Genomic DNA, 19,446 nt, shown 5'->3' with positions numbered 1-19,446 from the left:
AAATTCCTTATCCTACTTAAACTAATTCAAGGGGATTTATGTTTTGAACATTTTCCTAAAAGGAAACAAATTCTGAATATACTTACATTGAAAGGTCTTTCCTGGATTAACTTTGTTTTCAAGTAATGGAAGCGGATTAGCTTTGATAACTCTGATATTTTCGCGCTTGGAATTTGTGAAATTAACAAAATTATAATACGAATTATAATAGAAACGGTCAATAAAATTCTTGTAAAACTTCCAACTCCATCGGACATTTGAGATCAATATGAAATTCGTGTATTTGGCAACTGGTATCGACGGAAATCATAGTACAAACAAAATCAAATCACACAGATTGAGCTAACCCCAAAGTAAGTTCGAGACTTGTGTTATGGATACTAACTCAACGATACTATATTTTATAACAAATACATATATAGATAAACATCCAAGACCCGGGCCAATCAGAAAAAGATCATTTTCCATCATGACCCGACCGGGGATCGAACCCGGGACCTCTCGGTTCAGTGGCTAGAACCTTACCACTGCGCCACCGAGGTCGTCTTTGTTTTCAAGTAATGGAAGCGGATTAGCTTTGATAACTCTGATATTTTCGCGCTTGGAATTTGTGAAATTAACAAAATTATAATACGAATTATAATAGAAACGGTCAATAAAATTCTTGTAAAACTTCCAACTCCATCAGACATTTGAGATCAATATGAAATTCGTGTATTTGGCAACTGGTATCGACGGAAATCATAGTACAAACAATTTTTATTGTACCTTGTTTTTCTCGGTATATTCTTGGGATATCAGGCCGTTGATCTCAACCAGATGTACCTACTTGGACAAATAATATGTTGATCAAGTGTTTATCGACCTTTTCGTTGTGAACCTCGCACGTGTCAAGTCTAATACTGAGATCCTGACATGAAATAGCAACAGCGGATATTTCCAGATGGATGGCAAAATCGAGTGGCTAAGTGGATTGGTTCCCATTTCCTCAATCACGGGTGACCCGTGAACGCCGTCAGGAAAAATACCACAAGTCTTATGCCAACGCGATAGGGTTTAAAATGCAGTTTTTTGTTTACTTTCGTTGCCAACCGTACAAGTTGCAGGCATAATAATGACATAAATTTAACCCACTTCGGGTTCTCTGAGACCACCTGTTGCAATGCGTTATTTAAAATTTGTATGTGTTATGTGCCAAATACGGGAAATCAATTAGGTATTGAGAGTTCGAAGATGTGTATGTTAGTAACTTAGAACGTTTGTCACGAATAAATTGGAAAGATTTTAATGAAATCGGACATACATATAAATTCACTAGATCTTCAGGAGTAACATATAGGCTTTTATCGCGAAAAACGCGTTCTAATTGGTCTACAACAAATAAATGTAATTATATTGTTTGAAGCTCGGTGCGTGTTGTTTGTATTGAAAGTGTTTTGTATCCAATTAAAACGTATTTAAAGTACTACGTCGTCAGGTTCTTTGATCAAAATGTCGGATCTGATGCTCACAACGAACAACCTGAGTATATCTATAGGTAGTAGGTACCTAATGAAACTTCGTCTTGATGTTCAGTAAACAACAAGTAGGTAGGTACACACTCCGATTAATTTTCATGATACTTCTAATTTTAACACATTTAATATTTCTCGATATTTTTAATGTTATGTAAAGTAAACATATAAATGTATATATGTACAAAACAACTTGTAGGTATGTTCTTTAGTGACTGATCACCTCAAATAAGTAAACTTATTTGAAACAATTACTTAGTTTATTTTCTGAAGTTTACACGATAAAGAATTTATAGAAATTACGTAAGTAAAGGTAACAGTTTATCCAAGGCTGACAGAAACTTTTGCCTCCAAACAAATTTATCAATCTTGATGAACTCTATAATTTCATTTTTTTTCTTTTTGTTTTTACTAGCTTTTCCCGGTTTTTTCATGGATCACCGCAAATTATGTTCCTATAATGTACAAAATGTGCGCCAGTGCATGTCGGTTGATTTTATTCAAGTCGCCTAAAGGCATGACTCTTATGACTACCACCATGTCAAGTCAAGGTTCCTCACGATGTTTTCCTTCACCGGAATCAAGCCTACAAACTTATCTTCGCACCAATAAGATTCGAACCTGGGACCTTTCGATCACAAGTAAGGGTCCACCTCAGCTTCAATTGGAATCATTGTCAAGTCCAAGAACCTAAAGATCAATAACATTCAAGTGTTAAATAGGTCGAAGACCGTCAATCGTCCTGACAATTACATAAAAAAATTCGTGCGACTTATCGGCTCCAATTTATCGATCAACGTATTGAAGTGCATTCGCTGGCCTCTGTCCTTTCGGCGAGCGACTACGCCCACACTCCTTGTACACACCGAGTGCATATTGTTGCATGTTGTTGCACACGTATTAGGTCTGCATAGGCCTTTAGAATAAAATTATTGTATAAAGAAATTTTCTTGAATATGCCAAATTAGTTCAAATTAATGTTAAAAATAATTGAAGAGATGCCGGTAGTGCCGCCTTTTGTAATATAATGGTCGAATCTTTAAAATTTCAACGACTATGTTATTTAAATTTAGCAATGTATTGAATTCCTGGTAAATGTTTTATTGTTTTATGGATCGCGTTGATAACAGCGCGACTCATACAAATAAATTAGTCATCGCCATTTGATGTAATGAGCATTTCATTTCAGCTAATCATTGCGTTTTGCGGTTTGGACTTTAATTTAAAAAATGACTATTAAATTTTATTATTTATGTATAAATATTGGGAGGGATTTCAAGAAATCATTTTATTTAAATTCAACACAATGGATTTTATCGCAGTTTCTATTAAGCAAAAACATATGTGATCTTCTACGTCCCATTTTTATTATAGATGCGCATATTATGTACCTTTAATCGCGGAATATGTAGCTAACAGCGCGTCAAATATTCGCTAACAATTATACATACCTAACTCTCCATAATACGAGTATATTCCATGAAAAGCCGTCTTTTCACCTGAGCGCTCACGTAAAGCCCTTATGAACATAATCATTAGGCCCCAGTCCAATTCATCAAAGGTGTTTGACTATAAACCGCAACTTTCAGAGGGTTCCTGCTGGTTACGCAATACTTTAGTACTTATATTACACTAGCTGTGTGTAGCCCGCGACTACGCCCGCGGTAGTCTATGTTTGACCTCATGTGAAACCTATTTCTTTCATCAAAATTGGCTCATGGAAGTATGAATTTCTATGGAGGCTAAAGTAAGTCGTGAAGTAAAGCATAAATAATTCGGTCTAATACAAGGATCCATAACACAAATAATACAAATGACAGTTATTTTAAGAAATAATAGGAAACTATTTGCCATGTAAAAATAAAAATATTTTTAATCGTTATAATAACCGACACTGTTCTTCATATTGAAGTACTTACTATATTAGTAAGTGTAGGAGTAATTACCCGACTGCAAAGGAAGGGTATTGTTGTAATATTCTTTATTACCTCATATCTCCAAAACCGCTGAACGGATTTACATAATTGAAGTATCGTTACCTACACTCGTCTTAGCTGCCCGAGGTTTACCCAGTAGAGTTACCTTGATAGTGTGGTAGCCACAATAGTTTTACGTACGATGGACGCCTATTTATAAGAAAAAAAGAAAGGCGCTATTTTATTTTTCTGTGAACATATAACTATTCAATATGGATTGGAATTCCACGCCAGGCTGGATTACGTTCCCGTGCCATGAATCGCAATCGCAAATTGCGTTAGCCCAGTTTTGCGCCTGAAATAACCGAAGTGCACTGAAAGCATCATGAGCGCATATTTAGTATTCTCGGCACGCGGCGTCGGCGTGACTTCTGCGCCATTCTGAGAGACGCCGATCGACGTCACTATTATATTTTATTTTTATTTATCACCATTATTCATTATACGACGAACAGATTATACTCACTTTATTTTTATTTATAACTAGCGACCCGCCCCGGCACCGCACGGGTGCAGTGTTATGCATGTTATACATTTATGTACAAATAAACCTTTCCCATGCATCTATTAAAAATCCCGCATCGAAATCCGTGGTGTAGTGTTAAAGATCTAAGCATACAGGATAGACAGACAGCGGCAAAGGACTTTGTTTTATATTTTGTTGTGATGTACTTAGTGACTAACCAGTCTATGGCAGCTAGTCTAGTCGAGCGAAAAATAAAATATTTTATCAGTTTCATGTATAGTTACATGCATGCAATACATTTAGAAATATAGTCCCTATCTAATACCATAATAGGATTATAACCCATATTCAATATTATTCAATATCTGACCCGAGCACAAAGACGAGTCGCAGAAAAAAATTGTCAAAAGCATATTTATAATTGAACCTGTTTCGGGAAATTGGGGCAAACATCCAAATTAACAATTAACTTGTACAAAATTTCATAAAGGCACAACACTTCCTGAAGCTTACTTTAGAAATACATTTCAGCCATATAATAATATGCTGTTTTTATTTATAACTAGCGACGACGAACATAATTTAATAGTCTGTATCTTTTCTTTTAAAAAAAAAACGAAAATGTATTTTTTGGTACACGTGTAAGATCAGGCGGGTTGATACAATATCCATTACCCCCGACTACACAGTAACATAGGTATCTTCAGCAAATACGACGAGATGATAAATGACGCCTCATGTGTACTGTATGTAACGCGCTATCCATTTACTGGGATTACCTAGACACCTACCACACAAATAGAAATATAACACACGACATGGCGTCTACACGTTCTCTCTTTTTTTTACTCGATGCGTACACGATATGGGAAAAAGAGACAGCATGTGGACGTTAGTAACGTGCTACGTATTTGCTAATTACAACTGGGTACGCAATCTATCTACCTAATATCATAAAAATGCGTAGGTATGTCTGTCTGTCAGGGCAATAATTTATTGATAAATAAATTGATTATAATAATAACCGTGTCTTTTTGCATTATGAGACATATTTAACGAGACAATGGCCTTGACATTGAAAAATATAAATCTGTGTCGATAACTGATGACCCTAATGAAAGCATCGTTATAACATCACTATGATGTTGGGTCTCTTGCGTCTCGAGGAATAAGAAACCTAACCGATAACCTTGAGCGGTAGGTAGAGACTTATACAAAGCTTATCTTTAACATTAATTAGCAGTTAATTAATTATCCCGAGATTAAAAAGGTGGATTTTATGAAAGATGTTTGAAATTAGCTATTTAAAATTTATTATCTATATACAGGGCTACTAGCTTTTTCACGCGGCTTCGCCCGCGTTAATTTCCCGGGATGAAAGGTAGGTACCCTACTACTAGTTCTTCTCCATACTTCAAACTATTTGTATGCAAAATTTCAAGAAGATAGAGCGTGAGGAGGTAGCAACTTAGTAACAAACTTATTTTCGCATTTATAATATTAGTTAAATAATTATTAAATTTTAAGCTAATTTTAACAAAATGGTACACCAATCAAACTAATGCCTATATACTAACAAGAAAAGGTATCTATATTGTATTGCAACAAAATCGTGTTCTTGGAAAAACAGCGCGCGAGAAATGGCAAATGGCCAGCGTTACGACCCAATTTTCATTCTGTTTTAGTTTTTATTGTTCAAAAGATTTCATAAAATAATAAAACTCGTTTGTACTTATATGTTATAGACACATTTTATACTTTGTATTCGAAAGAAATGTACACCACGACGTTGTTCGCTCGAAATTTTCACGAGTGAAAAAAACGGTGACGATGTTATTACTTCAATCTTAGCACGATGAGACATTTCGAATATCATATAGCATAATAATAATGCCTCAAATAAGGAATTAAGAGTAGTTACAAAAACAATTAAAAGTAGAAAAACTGGGAAAACTAATATTTTTTGTTTTCACGTATAATTTATCAGATTTTCCTAAACGTTTCACCACTTAAATGTTATGATACACAAAAGAAACTTCAAAAACAAATCCATTACTTATAAATGTGCCAGTAGAAGCACGGGGCTAATGGAGAAACCTGATACAGTGTTCACGGGGTCACGTGTGATGGAACAATGCTTGTTTACCGCGGCCCGACCTCTTGGACAATAAGGTTTCGAGAGGTTACACGAGCTTGATGAAAAACATGCTATATTATAGCATGTTTATAAATTAACAACAATGACAAAAACTAACGAACCTACAAATAAATAGCTTAAATCTTTAGCATTTAAAATATTAAGATATGACTAATAGTTATTCCAAGAGACTTTTCTCTTGCAAGCGATTTTTTATTGCGAATTTGATTTTTATATACTCGAGTGTAGGAAAGATTCATTGTTAGATTTATTTTATTTTAGGTGTTTACTCCAAGTCTTCAACCGCAAAATTATACTGTAACTGTCCAGTCAGTAATATTTATGGCTGTAATAGTGATGTAATTTGTAAGTACATGTTTGTAAGAATATGCAAGATCCTTGGTCAGATGTGTCTGTGTCTTCGTTTAAACGCAATAAATTTTGAAGCAATTTTCACTGTAATTGGACAATTTATTACCGAAGATTTAGGTATATATAAATGAATGACCCCGTACGAAGCCGGGCCAAGTCGTTAGTTGATACTAAATAAAAAATATATAATTTATTGCTCTGAAAATGTAATTTGAGTGAGGGGCGTGGGATGGTCACGTTGCCCGAATTATTACTAAATAAAGTACATCAATAGCAAATTGAGAATGAGATTTTCAGAACAAACTAATTTGTTTTCTTTTGCTATTTATAGTAGTAGTTCCGGCATACTATGTTGTCGGTAGTTACGTACGTGTAATAAAACATTATTATCAAAAACACCTACGCTTTAGTGTGGGCGGCAGTATTCTTGAAGTCAAAGCTGTAATAGTGCTTTTAACTTGTGCTCGCTGTGACGTTTATTGGTGGTCTGAAGCCTGAATAGGTAATACGTCATTTTCATTGGAAAATACTTGTGTACGTGCATAAAAACTATGTCACTTAGTTGCAGATGTAATATATTTACTTATTGTAACATAGTATAAATGAAATATATTTACAAAATTTAGAATCCATAAATAGTTAAAAACAAACGTTTTGAATACTAATATAAGTTTATTATATATATTTAGTCGTGTAAAGTATAAGAAGAATCTACCAATATCCTTAATTTCAGTAAGTTACCATTTGTATGAAACGTACGAAAGACGTAAAACGTAAGTATAAAAAATAAAACAAATTTCTACAACAGCGGCCATCAACTTAACTATAATGAAATTAGGCAAAAAAATAGGTACTATTTGATTTACATTTGAGAAATCGTGTAAATGTAATTAAAAGGTTGTTCTTTCAAACAAAAATTGGCAGGAAAGATGGAGAAATGACACGCGACGATGTCGTCAACGGGACGAAGATAAATAAAGAATAGCCTGACGGAATAGGGACACGAGACGTAGAAGCTCCTGGGCTATGTGAGATATTTGAGGCAAGGGCTGATCTTTCGTCCTACCTATTTCACGTGGAAATCGAATTCTTTGTCATCTAATAGCACGTGAACTACGTTGTGGTAGGTACCACAACGTAGTTCACGTGCTATTTATTAGTTTAAATATGAAAATAACAAAAACAAATAGCTAAACTAACATAAATTCAAAAGATTATTTTTTTATACCTACTTATTTTGTTATATTTTCTACGAAAATTATTATACTAAAAACAATATTAATTAAATGCAAAAATATGTATAAATAAAATTATCCCGCAGGTAAAACCACAAAAAAAATATTCAATATTCATTCATTCATTCAAATTAAAACTAAATTTAAAAATGGATTAAATTAAAAAATATATATTAGAGCTGTCTCCCCGCGTCAATGATCCCTCCCCGCCCAAAATGCACCATCGACAATTCAAAGAAACTTTCACACCTACGCAATAAAAAATGTTTGACTGGATTTTTTATCACCTCATCAGCTACGCAAATAAAGTCAGATATAATTTATCAGCAGTCTTTACACTTTGACTGCGATATAAATAACTTCCTAGATGTTTTCTTAGAGCACTACACTTATTTTCAGAACAAATCATTACAAGCGTTTTGCAAGCCTGGTTTTATCAATCCGGGTCATCATCAATCCGCGCACAGCTGTCTGAAATACACATTTATTTATGCAGAACCTGCTTCTCCCGCGGCTCCGCCCGCGTGTTTTTTCCATTGCAGTTATTTTAGGGCTGTCTTGTATCTATTAGATTATATTTCCTGACATAGGTACTCACGTTCACTCCTGACGCCTTCACATCCTCCCTCACACAGTCCTTCCATATATATATATATATATATATATATATAGACACAACACTTAGGTGTATATATAGGCACACATTTTATCTCACATGGCCACGCAAAGCCAATGTCTATGTGTGTATTGATTAACAAGTCCTAAGGTAAAGTCGAATTACGTTTGGAGTAAGCGATTTTTATTAATAAGACAGGTTTTCGGTCGGTCGCTCACTACCGACTTTGTGGACAGATTTCAATGAAAATAAATACCTGTAGAAATTATTTTGGGAATTCGCCCCGAGGCATAGCTAGACCCGTCCTCCGTGTAAGATTATGATACTGTAGTAATTTAATATATTACTATTACCAACTGAGTGCTGTGTGGAACAAACTAACAACACAACTATACCGCCTTTATTAACGTTGATTGAAAATACTGACTGGGACAAATCGCACTTCACAATAATCACAATTAGTCTATGTACTATTCATAGACTGCGGCGCATATTTGCCAATTATAATTATAGCATGTGCATCAATTAAGATTATTTTAGTAAGTATCGATCTGATGAGACATTTTGCCGTTTGAAGCCATGGTGGCGCCACTGTAATTAGCTATTGTGATTTATGCATATGGTAGTTTGTTATGAGATTGCATTTCCCTATTCATTATTTATTCCTCTATATACACGGAGTGTTATTAAATATCTACATATTTCTCTCGTCTCTGCATATTCCCTATATTCGGTTTTTCTCTCTCTAAACCTGCGAAAATGGAGCACGTTTTTCGAAATGTTTTACGGATAGTATTCCATCATAAGACACTTAACTTTTATCTGCGTTATTGTATAAAGCATAATAAAATATTTTTCGCTTTTGTCCATTTAACTACTTAGTTTAGTCACACGTGTTAGTCATGGATTAAACTAAACAGCTTTGTTGTGAGTTGAATGGGACAGTTTATTGAGCGTGGGCTGGGTCATCAGGAAATCTTGGGGTCAGCGGCCATTTTAATTGTTACTCTGTTTCACGTACTGACGTCATTTGTTATGTGAATCATGCATTTGTAAGTGCTATACTTAGTGAAGGAATTCAAAACACATATTTTTTTATTACAACATAAATAGAATAGATAGCATAAAAGTAACCCTGAATAATTCAAATGATGTCTAACATAAAAGTAAATTAAAAATTTAAGATCCCCTCAAAAATTTCTCAGGCGTCATCCCACCTGCTAGAAAAGAGCTGACGATTTCCAAGCGGCTGGACGCACTATAGTTAAGAACACTCTTTCAGACAAAAAAAAAACTAGAGATTCAGCCTACGATGCCATGGACAGACATACATATACACAGACACGTTAAACTTACAACTCCCCTCCATCTGTCGTCGGGGGTTAAAACCGCGCGAGTACCTAGTAAACTATGGCTATTCTTAAAAAGCGATAAATTCGTTATATCCTGCTCTTGAACTTAGGAGCCTAGGGAAAACCAGAAGAGCATAATTTAAGACGAACAAAAGATTACCGATTAAATTTAAACGTTTCAGGGAAACCATTTAGTCCCAATTCCTAAGTGCCTTTACGTCAATATTACTATGTTCTGTGGGATAGAAATTATTATTAGATGATGAAATAATACTTTTTCAAAATTTGGCTGGTAGAAACTGCATGTCCGATAATTCCGCCTTTGCGCTCATTTATGAAATTGAAATTCAAATTTTAAATCATTTATTTAGAAATTACACTTTCACAGGCACTTTTTCAGGTCAATTTTACAAAAATATGAAATAAAATGAATGAATGATGAAATAAAAAAACACCAACACCTTCCTCAGGAATCACACTATCTATTTTAAAAACCCGCATCAAAATCCGTTGCGTAGTTTTAATTACCATAGGGACAGACAGCGGGAAGAGACTTTGTTTTCAATACTATGTAGTGATACCTACTATAACTTATGATTCCTGTTCAACTTCATCCTATGAACTCTTTATAGCCATATTGCTATAAAGAGTTAATTTATCTTTCTACTATATATCTATCAAAAGTTTACGTTAGGGACAACACGAATTTCGTGACAAGGGACAAAATAAAGTGTAATGCATGAGGTTTGAGTGAGATGGAACACTACAAAACGAAATTACGTTATGTGCTGTACTGGGGGCTTACTATCATCTCTTAATGCGATCCAGCCTAGGAACCAAACTGATGTGCATCGCAAATTCATACCGAGTCGAGTTAATTTTGAATACTAACGCGATTCATTTCAATAATGCCTTAATTCATCTGCGCTGCATTTGATTCTTTCCGTAAAAGTTGATGGTAGGCCTGCTGATCTAATAGCAGAAATGCAGAAATAGGATAGTATACCTAAATAGATAATTAAATAACTTATTACAGTAGATACCTACTTAATAAAAAATGTTTAACTTCAAGATAAACAACTAACCATTCCATACAACCGTTCAATTTATCTGATAATATTGGAATTCTATAAATTCTGAGAGGGAGGGAGAGAACGACGAGCTCAGTTAATTCCCAATGTAAGTAAGCAATTTATCGTTTAAGAAATGAAATTTAAACTAAAATAGAATTAAAACTGTTAAATATGACTAGACTTTTTATTTGCGTGTGTATTGAATATATTCCTGTATTGTAAAGTATTATATATTCAATTGTATTCTTGTATTGATAGACCAGGGACGCGATTCTCATGCAATCGAAATTCATTTCATCAATTTTGTTCATCGAGGAAATACTCGTAAGTATGTAGGTATGCTAGTATTCAATAATTTACTTCTTTTTTGTAGATTTTCAAATTCACAATCGAAAAAGTTCGTTTGTACGATGCGTTCGATTAGATGTAATTTTCAGTGAATATCGAAACTATACTAATTAAGAGTTTTTAAGAAAATTTATTCAATGAATTTCTATTGCATGATAATCGGGCCCCAGAATCGATAGGTACGTAAAAATTCCGTGACTCTCGAGACGGTATAGGGAACGCGCATTACGCACATCTTTTAGAAGTCAAAACTGGCATCAATCCAAGCCCTACGAGTGTTTGTAAACTTGTCAGGAATCTATATTTGTTCAATTTTATGTGTGACCACCTACTGACGTCTATCGGAGACCGTTCCGCGCCAGTGTAAATAAATACCAACCAAGATCACGAAGATTTCCGTTAGGTATATAGGTAGCCAACGTCGTACTGAAATTGATTTTGAATATTCTATCGTAGCAATCATCATAACATCTACATGACCTATTCCCATTTTTATTTATTTTATTCTAAAAATACATTTTGCTTATTCCTTTCATTTTCTTTCTGTCCCACAGTCTCAAATTGAAAGTACAATGCAAGAGTAAACATTATACATCATACGAGACACTAATTTGATTATTGACACCTCGGTGGCGCAGTGGTAAGGTTCTTGCCACTGAACCGAGAGGCCCGGGTTCGATCCCCGGTCGGGTCATGATGGAAAATGATCTTTTTCTGATTGGCCCGGGTCTTGGATGTTTATCTATATATGTATTTGTTATAAAATATAGTATCGTTGAGTTAGTATCCCATAACACAAGTCTCGAACTTACTTTGGGGCTAGCTCAATCTGTGTGATTTGTCCTAATATATTTATTTATTTATTTATTACTAATCTCATACGAGACACAAAAACATGTCAGCAGTTGGTATTACAACTACAACTAATGCAGACAATGTTCATTTACATATTAATATGGGTCATACAAAGGTTACCTTACAACTTACACCTGATGAAACGTATAAAATAACATCATCGAAAATAATGAACATAGATATTTTAAATGGAGACGTGACTACTTATATTCTAATCTAAAAATAGTTAGCAGCTTCTTGAATTCCATTAACGTTTCTAATACATATTTCCAAAGGATTAAGTGCCCATGCATTAACTATTAACGATGCCCATTATATTTTTTATGGTTTGTTTAACTTCATATGAGGTGGTTACAGCTTAATATTATAAGAATTTAGTCATTCACTTAGTAAGTTATGGTATGTTTGTGTGTTTTATTGAAATCTACGAATCGAAAAATTTTCAAATCAAGGTATTTTATCACATTCACATGACTGATTTAGCACTATCTGTACAATTATTGCATTAGAATTCTAAAGACATTGCGCAACCAAAGGCCGTATGTTCCGAGTAGGTATCGTTTTTTGTTTACATTTCATATAACTGGTTTTGTGTGCGAACGAAACCTGTTAGCCTGCAACTGCGACCATACCACACCATTTTTTCAACAAACCTTATATCTCTCCGAATATTTAAACTAGAATATTATCTTCATTGTTTTCTTGAAGAGAATCTAAATTATCATTACATTTATGTTTGCTTTCATCAATTAACTTATCTTTTGTTTACTCGCTACCTCCACAGTCCATTAAGCAAAGGGCATTGGGAATTGTACACACTCAGAAACGTTTCAAAGAAATGTTTGCACTTTGATAAACTGTTATTGAGACCCGACCTGATACATGAAGGACGAATTCTTTAATATCTATTAAAGCAGTTTCCATGCCACTTAATTCCTCGTTCGAGCTATTGGCTGTAATAACAGACGCGAGTATGTCAACAGACCTTGGCCGAGCTTCTCAGCCTGTGCCTTATCTATATCTACATACCGCATCAGTAGCTAGTTAGATAATTATGTAAGATCTTTACAACACGTAGTTTGCTCACTAGAATACTGATTCTTGAATAACAATATTTAACGTTATTTATACGATTCTAAACTCGACATAGGTATGTATTTTATTACTATTTAACCAACTATTACCCTTTGGTACAAATTATTTTGGTTTAAGCGATTTCATTTCTTGACTTGTAATATAAAATAGGTAAAATTACTTACCGTGTCTTCGAAACTTTCGAAATCGTTGAACAGTCTGTTACTGTTTATCTTGTTGCTCAAGGCTCTCAGGTTGACCGACATCGCCACCATGTTGTCTTTGACTTGGTCCAGCTCCTGCCGCAGCCGCGCTATCTGCACTTCCCTGACCACTGTTACCACTATCAGAAAAACGGCCAGAATCCCGACGGACACCGCCAGAGAAACCAAGCAAGCATTTCTCCGTCTGCTCTTTTCTGCCATGCTGGTTTTGTATTGTCTTTCGAAGTCACCGCTCACTAAATTCTTGGACATGTCCTTAATCTCCTTCATCGCGTCCGTCTGCGTATACATGGCGACGGGGTCGGGTATTAGTGCGTGTTTTTCAGCCATCACAGACCGGCACTCACTCGCGATGTCACCCGATACGGTAGTTGTAACGATCAATTAGCCGTTATCGATACATTATCCGTGTTCGCGGAAGACCGGGTCGAGGGGTTGGCCGAGAAAGAGATAGCGAGAGGTCCACGTGCGGAGTTGTATTTGGGAGTTCGGCACACGCGTAGTTAGCAGGGCGGTCTAGAGGCGAGTGCGGCGCTTGGCGAGCGAGTCTGCGCGTGCGCCGATGTAGATAGAGCAAACTTTGGATCTCGGGCTCGGACTGCGCAGTGCCCGCCGCATTCCCGCTCTCGTATAATCCAGAGCTATCAAGGAATGCAATCGGGACGATTAATCGGCCTTCCGACTACTGTAATTTAGTTGATGGCAGTTTAGATAATTTAGGAGAGCTTTTTGTAAGTGACCAGTTCCATCTTTTGATCCGATGTTATTGTGGATATCTTTATCTCAATAAAAAATTACTTGGCTACCCAACTCATAATTTTGATTGCTCTCTCTCATTAAATACATATTGAAATATTATTATGTTTTACGTTCAACGTAAGTAAACGTATTTCACATTAGTCAAGTTTAATTTTCCTGTATTTATGACTCTTACATATGACCCTCACTATGTCATAGTCACTCGCCCATGACCAAAGAAATTAAACATGAAACCAATATAATTTAGACAGGTCCCAAATTTGCATTCTAAGTATCCACAAACGCGTTTGAGAGTTGAGAGCTGTACACTCAGAAATAAACCCGGATCTATATAATTAAAAGATTTACGAGATATTTACCGTAAGAACACGAACGAACTATGACGTGACCGACTGTGCCAAAACATGGGCCGGCTGCTTGCAAACCCGGTAAACATACCATAAAATGGTAACAAAAAAGACGTGCAAATGTTTTTATCCTATCGAATCTGCCAGAAATAATTGTATTTATACAAATACAATTATTTCTGGCAGTCCTTGAATATAAGCTTTGTAATCTTAAGGTTATTATTGTGGATATGTAGTGATAATCGGGGAGTTACTCCTAGATTACTTTAGGTAAGCTCAGTATTTTCCCATTTTCTTCCCAAAAAGCCCGGCACAAATCCAACCTAGAAAAGGATTTGCGCCTTTTTTTGGATAATTACCTTAGCACGACTTGCCATCGTTTTACAGCATGGAATTCTCTCTCTGATCTTAGCGTTTTCACGGTCCTACTTTTGTAAGATAATTAGGTGCATCAAGTTTATTCATCTCTTCTTCTCTAAACCTCTTCAATCCAAGATTATTTTGGATGTCAACATAAACTATGATGAGAAATTTTAAAATACTCTTCAGTGTGGAGTACTGTGACATTTTTAAAAATAGGTTAAATATAAATCATAACGAATGATGTTGCTCTCCGTAATGTGGGTTAAATCTATTTTGTATTTGGAACTTCAAAATTTAAAATTAAATAAAACCGGCCATGTGCGTGTCGGGCTAGTGTACCAAGGGTTCCGTTACCGTCATAATACTAATAAAATAAATGCGAAAGTAGTTTATTTATTTATTTGTTACCTCTTCACGCTAAACCAATATTTTGATACTTTGTACATGTAGTTTGAAGTAGCGAGAAAGACATGTGATACCTTTTATCCCGTAAAAATTCAGATTCCGATTAGCTATAAATAATTCCAAAATAATAACTTTTGATGTATGGGAGCCCCTTAAATATATTTAGGTATATTTATCAATACATATAATAAAACAGAAAAAAAAATCCTGTACGTTGAATATATTTACATAAAAACAAAATTAGGCGCTATCGCCTAATTTTTAGTGGGAAACGGGGCGGGAAACGTTTTTCAGTCTGATGGGCATCTTCTGTATAGGTATATTACACTTTATCTGTACAGTTAAATTTCCCTAATAATTTTGATTCCTTACCAAAAATTGTTCGGCCACGCGAACGAAGTCGCGGACATTAGCTAGTCTTTAATATTTTTTTTATCTGGACAAGTCATAAACTGCTTAAAACCTAGCCCGTCTGATTGCCTGATGTATTTATGTTGTAAGTAGTTCAATTTTTTATCGGTTAAGGAATCGAATTTATCACCCGCTATCATCGCTATAATTAATTGGTGTAATAACAATATAAATTCACTAGCTTCTGCCCGTGGCTTCACCCGCGTGAGTTTCATAGTAAAATCTCAGTCATTCTATTCTGTAAGACTTAAACATATGTGATTAAAATTTGTATTTTTTCTCATTTTTAGTTCAATTTCCATGTCTCGTCTCGCAACTTGTTCAATCCCGCTTCTCGCTTCGTTCCTTAGAGGGATCTCGTACCGTTTTGTACATATTGTCCCATCACGTTTTTCACAATTCCCGCCCCGTTTCCCACTACTTGCCTCGCCCATTTCACGCTGTCTCCCAATCCCGCTTTTTACAACGCGTGCCGTTTTATTTTCCACGACGTTTTACGTCCCTTTTTTTATTAATCACAAACATATACATTTTATGGATTCACTCGTCAAAAATAATGAAGTTTATATAATAAATTTTCACTTCAACATTATTCCATTCCCCATAAAAATTGATAGTGCATTATTATATTATTTGACGACCTCAGTGGCGCAGTGGCAAAGTTCTTGCCACTGAGCCGAGAGGTCCCGGGTTCGATCCCCGGTCGGGTCATGATGGAAAATGATCTTTTTCTGATTGTCTCGGGTCTTGGATGTTTATCTATATAGTATTTGTTATAAAATATAGTATCGTTGAGTTAGTATCCCATAACACAAGTCTCAAACTTACTTTGGGGCTAGCTCAATCTGTGTGATTTGTCCTAATATATTTATTTATATTTTCTTCTTCTTCCTCTTCCTAACATTTCAAGTTATTTTCACTTCAAAAAAGATGAAGAGTTAGAAAATTGTATTAAGTCCCATACATATTTCTCTCCCTTTTGAAGGGCTTGAGGGTTAATTTTAAATTTCAGAAAAATCTGAAACACGTATTTTTGTAAACAACTAAAATCCAAATTTTCAAGTCACTAACTGCAACAGTGTAGAACTTTCTTATAAAAGGTTTTCACCTCTTTCACACCCTTCGCGGTAGAATTTCCAAAATCATAAGAAATAGTGTAATAGTAATGATTTGACGTGATTTACCCGAACGAAAAAATAATTAAAACTTTTACCTATCGCATTTTTTTCGTAAGATATTTTTCCACGGATCCAATGGATAAGGATGCAGTGGGACACGTCGATTGGTTAAAAAAGGGTTATTTCGTAGGAAACGAAGTATTAATGTATCTATATTTCTTTGACTGAAATTTGCATTTAGGTCATTCTATTCTAGGTGCTCGTAATTCTCTTATTCTAATTTCCCAGGATACCTGACGCAAGCTCCGAGCTCGTAGATGGGTTTACGTTAAGTATTTGCCCAGTTTCTTTCCAAAAAGTAAGACGCAAACCCATCATCCTGATGGGTTTGCGTTGGACTATTTTGGAAGAAACTACGAAAGCACTGGGCGTAAACCCATCTCGTCCCCGCTTCATTGGTTTTCTAGCACGGAAGACACTAACTGATATCTATGTCCATCTGGAGACCAGTTAAAAGAAGTTGTATTGCTCAATTGTACGCCCGATTCGATATTGGACTTTATTGTACCTTTAATCTCATCTAACTAATACGGCTGAAGTGTTGGAAAACTAAGACGGATATTGGTTTGTATAAAATGCATTTGGACTGAGTTCCATTTAAGTAGATCTATATGAGATTCGGATAAGAAATTATTATTTTTATTATTATGAAAGCCATATCTTTTGTTGTAATTTTCCCATTAACTTCAATAATGGGAAAATTACAACAAAAGAGCTGCCGTGGATGCAATTATAATATTTCCCAAAAGAAGTTCATCTCTAAGTAGTATATACCTAAGTTACCGAAATTGCCACGAGCGAAGTCCCAAATACTTAATAAATAAATCAAAATGAAACTAGAGACAAACCACGCTAAATGTTTGTAGTAAATGACTAATTTTATCCCATTTAAGTTAGCACTTTACTTTATAAATGGGTAACACTAACGAGTGATAGCGGTCATAACGTCAAACGGTATAAATACATACATTGTACAATAAGATTGTACATAACATAGGTCTCAGTTTGTTTAGGTTTCGTTAGCTAGTCACTCAACGAAACTAATTTTAGTTCACATAGAATAAAATATGTCGTCTTTTCTATAAGTAGGTACACATCTAAATATCTAAAACAGCGGTTTAGCCCTGAAAGCGTGACAGACAGTTTGCCTTTATATGGGTATGGGAGTCTGAAATAATATTTTTTTTAAGAAAATGCCATTTTTGACACAAGCTTTTATCATTGTCAAAGAGATCTTATTGCATTAAATGTGTGACCAAAATTATGTCCGGTCCGTGGTGAAAACCGTTGAGGAGTTCCCACGTCTGGATCCGTTCCAAGGTGTACCATCAGGTCATGCTTATTATAATGAAAAAATGCATTATCATCCAAAGTAAACATGTTTACAAAATTTCAGCTCATTCGATTGAATATTCAAAATTGAGTTGCAAGATCTCACGTAGGGACATAAGTAGGTAGTAGTTGCATTGCATGTTAACCCGGTAAGGAATAAAAAACGCGATATTTTATATTTATTTAAAGCAGTAACAGATAGATATAGTTAAATAAAAGCTTGTAAAATTAGATGTTTAGGAAAAACACATAAATAATCAACCGAGCATCACCAACCAATTTCATCTTGATCACAATCATAATATGTTTCAGTATACCTTTTGACCATGTACTTTATAGTGTACTTACATTGTTATATTACTGATAAAACAATATACATAAATTTATATTTAAAAAATGGTAAGCCCTTCTGGCATAATAGGGGCATTTCTTCTCAGCAGTGGTCGTTCCGAAATGCTAGTAGTTTGTAGCTTTGGTAAACATCATTTAATTTAGAATATGACGTGAAAAAGTGCCTGTGAAGGCCTAATTTGAATAAATGATTTGATTTTGATTTTGAACCGAAACTCCTGTGAAAACTACATAGCAATGAATTGAGTGAATGTGACTTTGAAGGTTTATTATCAAAGTAATTAATTCACTTTTGCCCTTATCCCTATCATTTACTGACATACCCCTCTGAGGTGATAGAGATTAAACTATTTTTAAATTCTCATGATGAAATACGCATTTTTTAAGATACTTGGGTAAGTATCTTATGTACATAGGTAGTCAATTTTTGGCCTAATTACCTAATTAGGCCAAAAATTTACTACCTATGTACATGCCGAAGTAGGCACGGTGTATTACGGCTACTTTAGTAAGCGAGTGTATGTTATTGAGGTAAATATCTATTGCTCACACACTTACTAAAACAAATAGAAAATTCAATGACATTGAGTGGGTGAGCTAAGGTCATGGAATTAGTAGGTACGGAGTAGGTACCTACTAATTCTATGGCTTAGGTTCAGAGGGCTTCTGCCAGGCGATGACCAAATAACATGTCTACTACGTCACTTCTGTCACAGATTATATAATACTTCCAATACTTCAGTTTCGCTTACATAATTCTAAATTACCTATAAGTACCTATGTTGTTACCCGATCTGAAATATACAGGTGAACTTTGGCTCGGCCGAATTTTATTACCTACCTAATACAATAGAGTTTCTAAGAAACAACAAACTGGCAACATAAATGTTTTTGCGCCCAGTATTTTTCCAGATTCTTCTCAAATAGGTAGGTACCTAGTCGGGTCCCTACACACCCATCAAACAGATAGGTTAACGCCAGACTTTTTGCGAGGAAACTGGGAAATTACAGGGTGAAAGCCCATCTCTGCTTGCCAATACTTCTGAGAATTCATTGGC

The 19,446-nt window shown here is 35.1% G+C and overlaps 1 protein-coding gene across 1 annotated transcript in view; it reads right to left on the bottom strand.

Moving 5' to 3' along the window:
- Nucleotides 1-13,844, bottom strand: part of egr (eiger) — a 33,365-nt gene extending 19,521 nt beyond the window's left edge. The window contains exon 1 of the mRNA XM_053757781.2: nucleotides 13,204-13,844. Within this exon, the coding sequence (XP_053613756.1) occupies nucleotides 13,204-13,572 (369 nt within the window). The 5' untranslated portion in view covers nucleotides 13,573-13,844. The remainder of the gene's footprint in view (nucleotides 1-13,203) is intronic.
- Between the last annotated feature and the right edge of the window lie 5,602 nt (nucleotides 13,845-19,446).

The sequence above is a fragment of the Plodia interpunctella genome, chromosome 2 (assembly GCF_027563975.2).
Source record: "Plodia interpunctella isolate USDA-ARS_2022_Savannah chromosome 2, ilPloInte3.2, whole genome shotgun sequence".
Classification (NCBI taxonomy): domain Eukaryota; kingdom Metazoa; phylum Arthropoda; class Insecta; order Lepidoptera; family Pyralidae; genus Plodia; species Plodia interpunctella.
The sequence above is the reverse complement of the archived record's forward strand: the minus strand, read 5'-3'. Positions and strand labels throughout refer to the sequence as shown.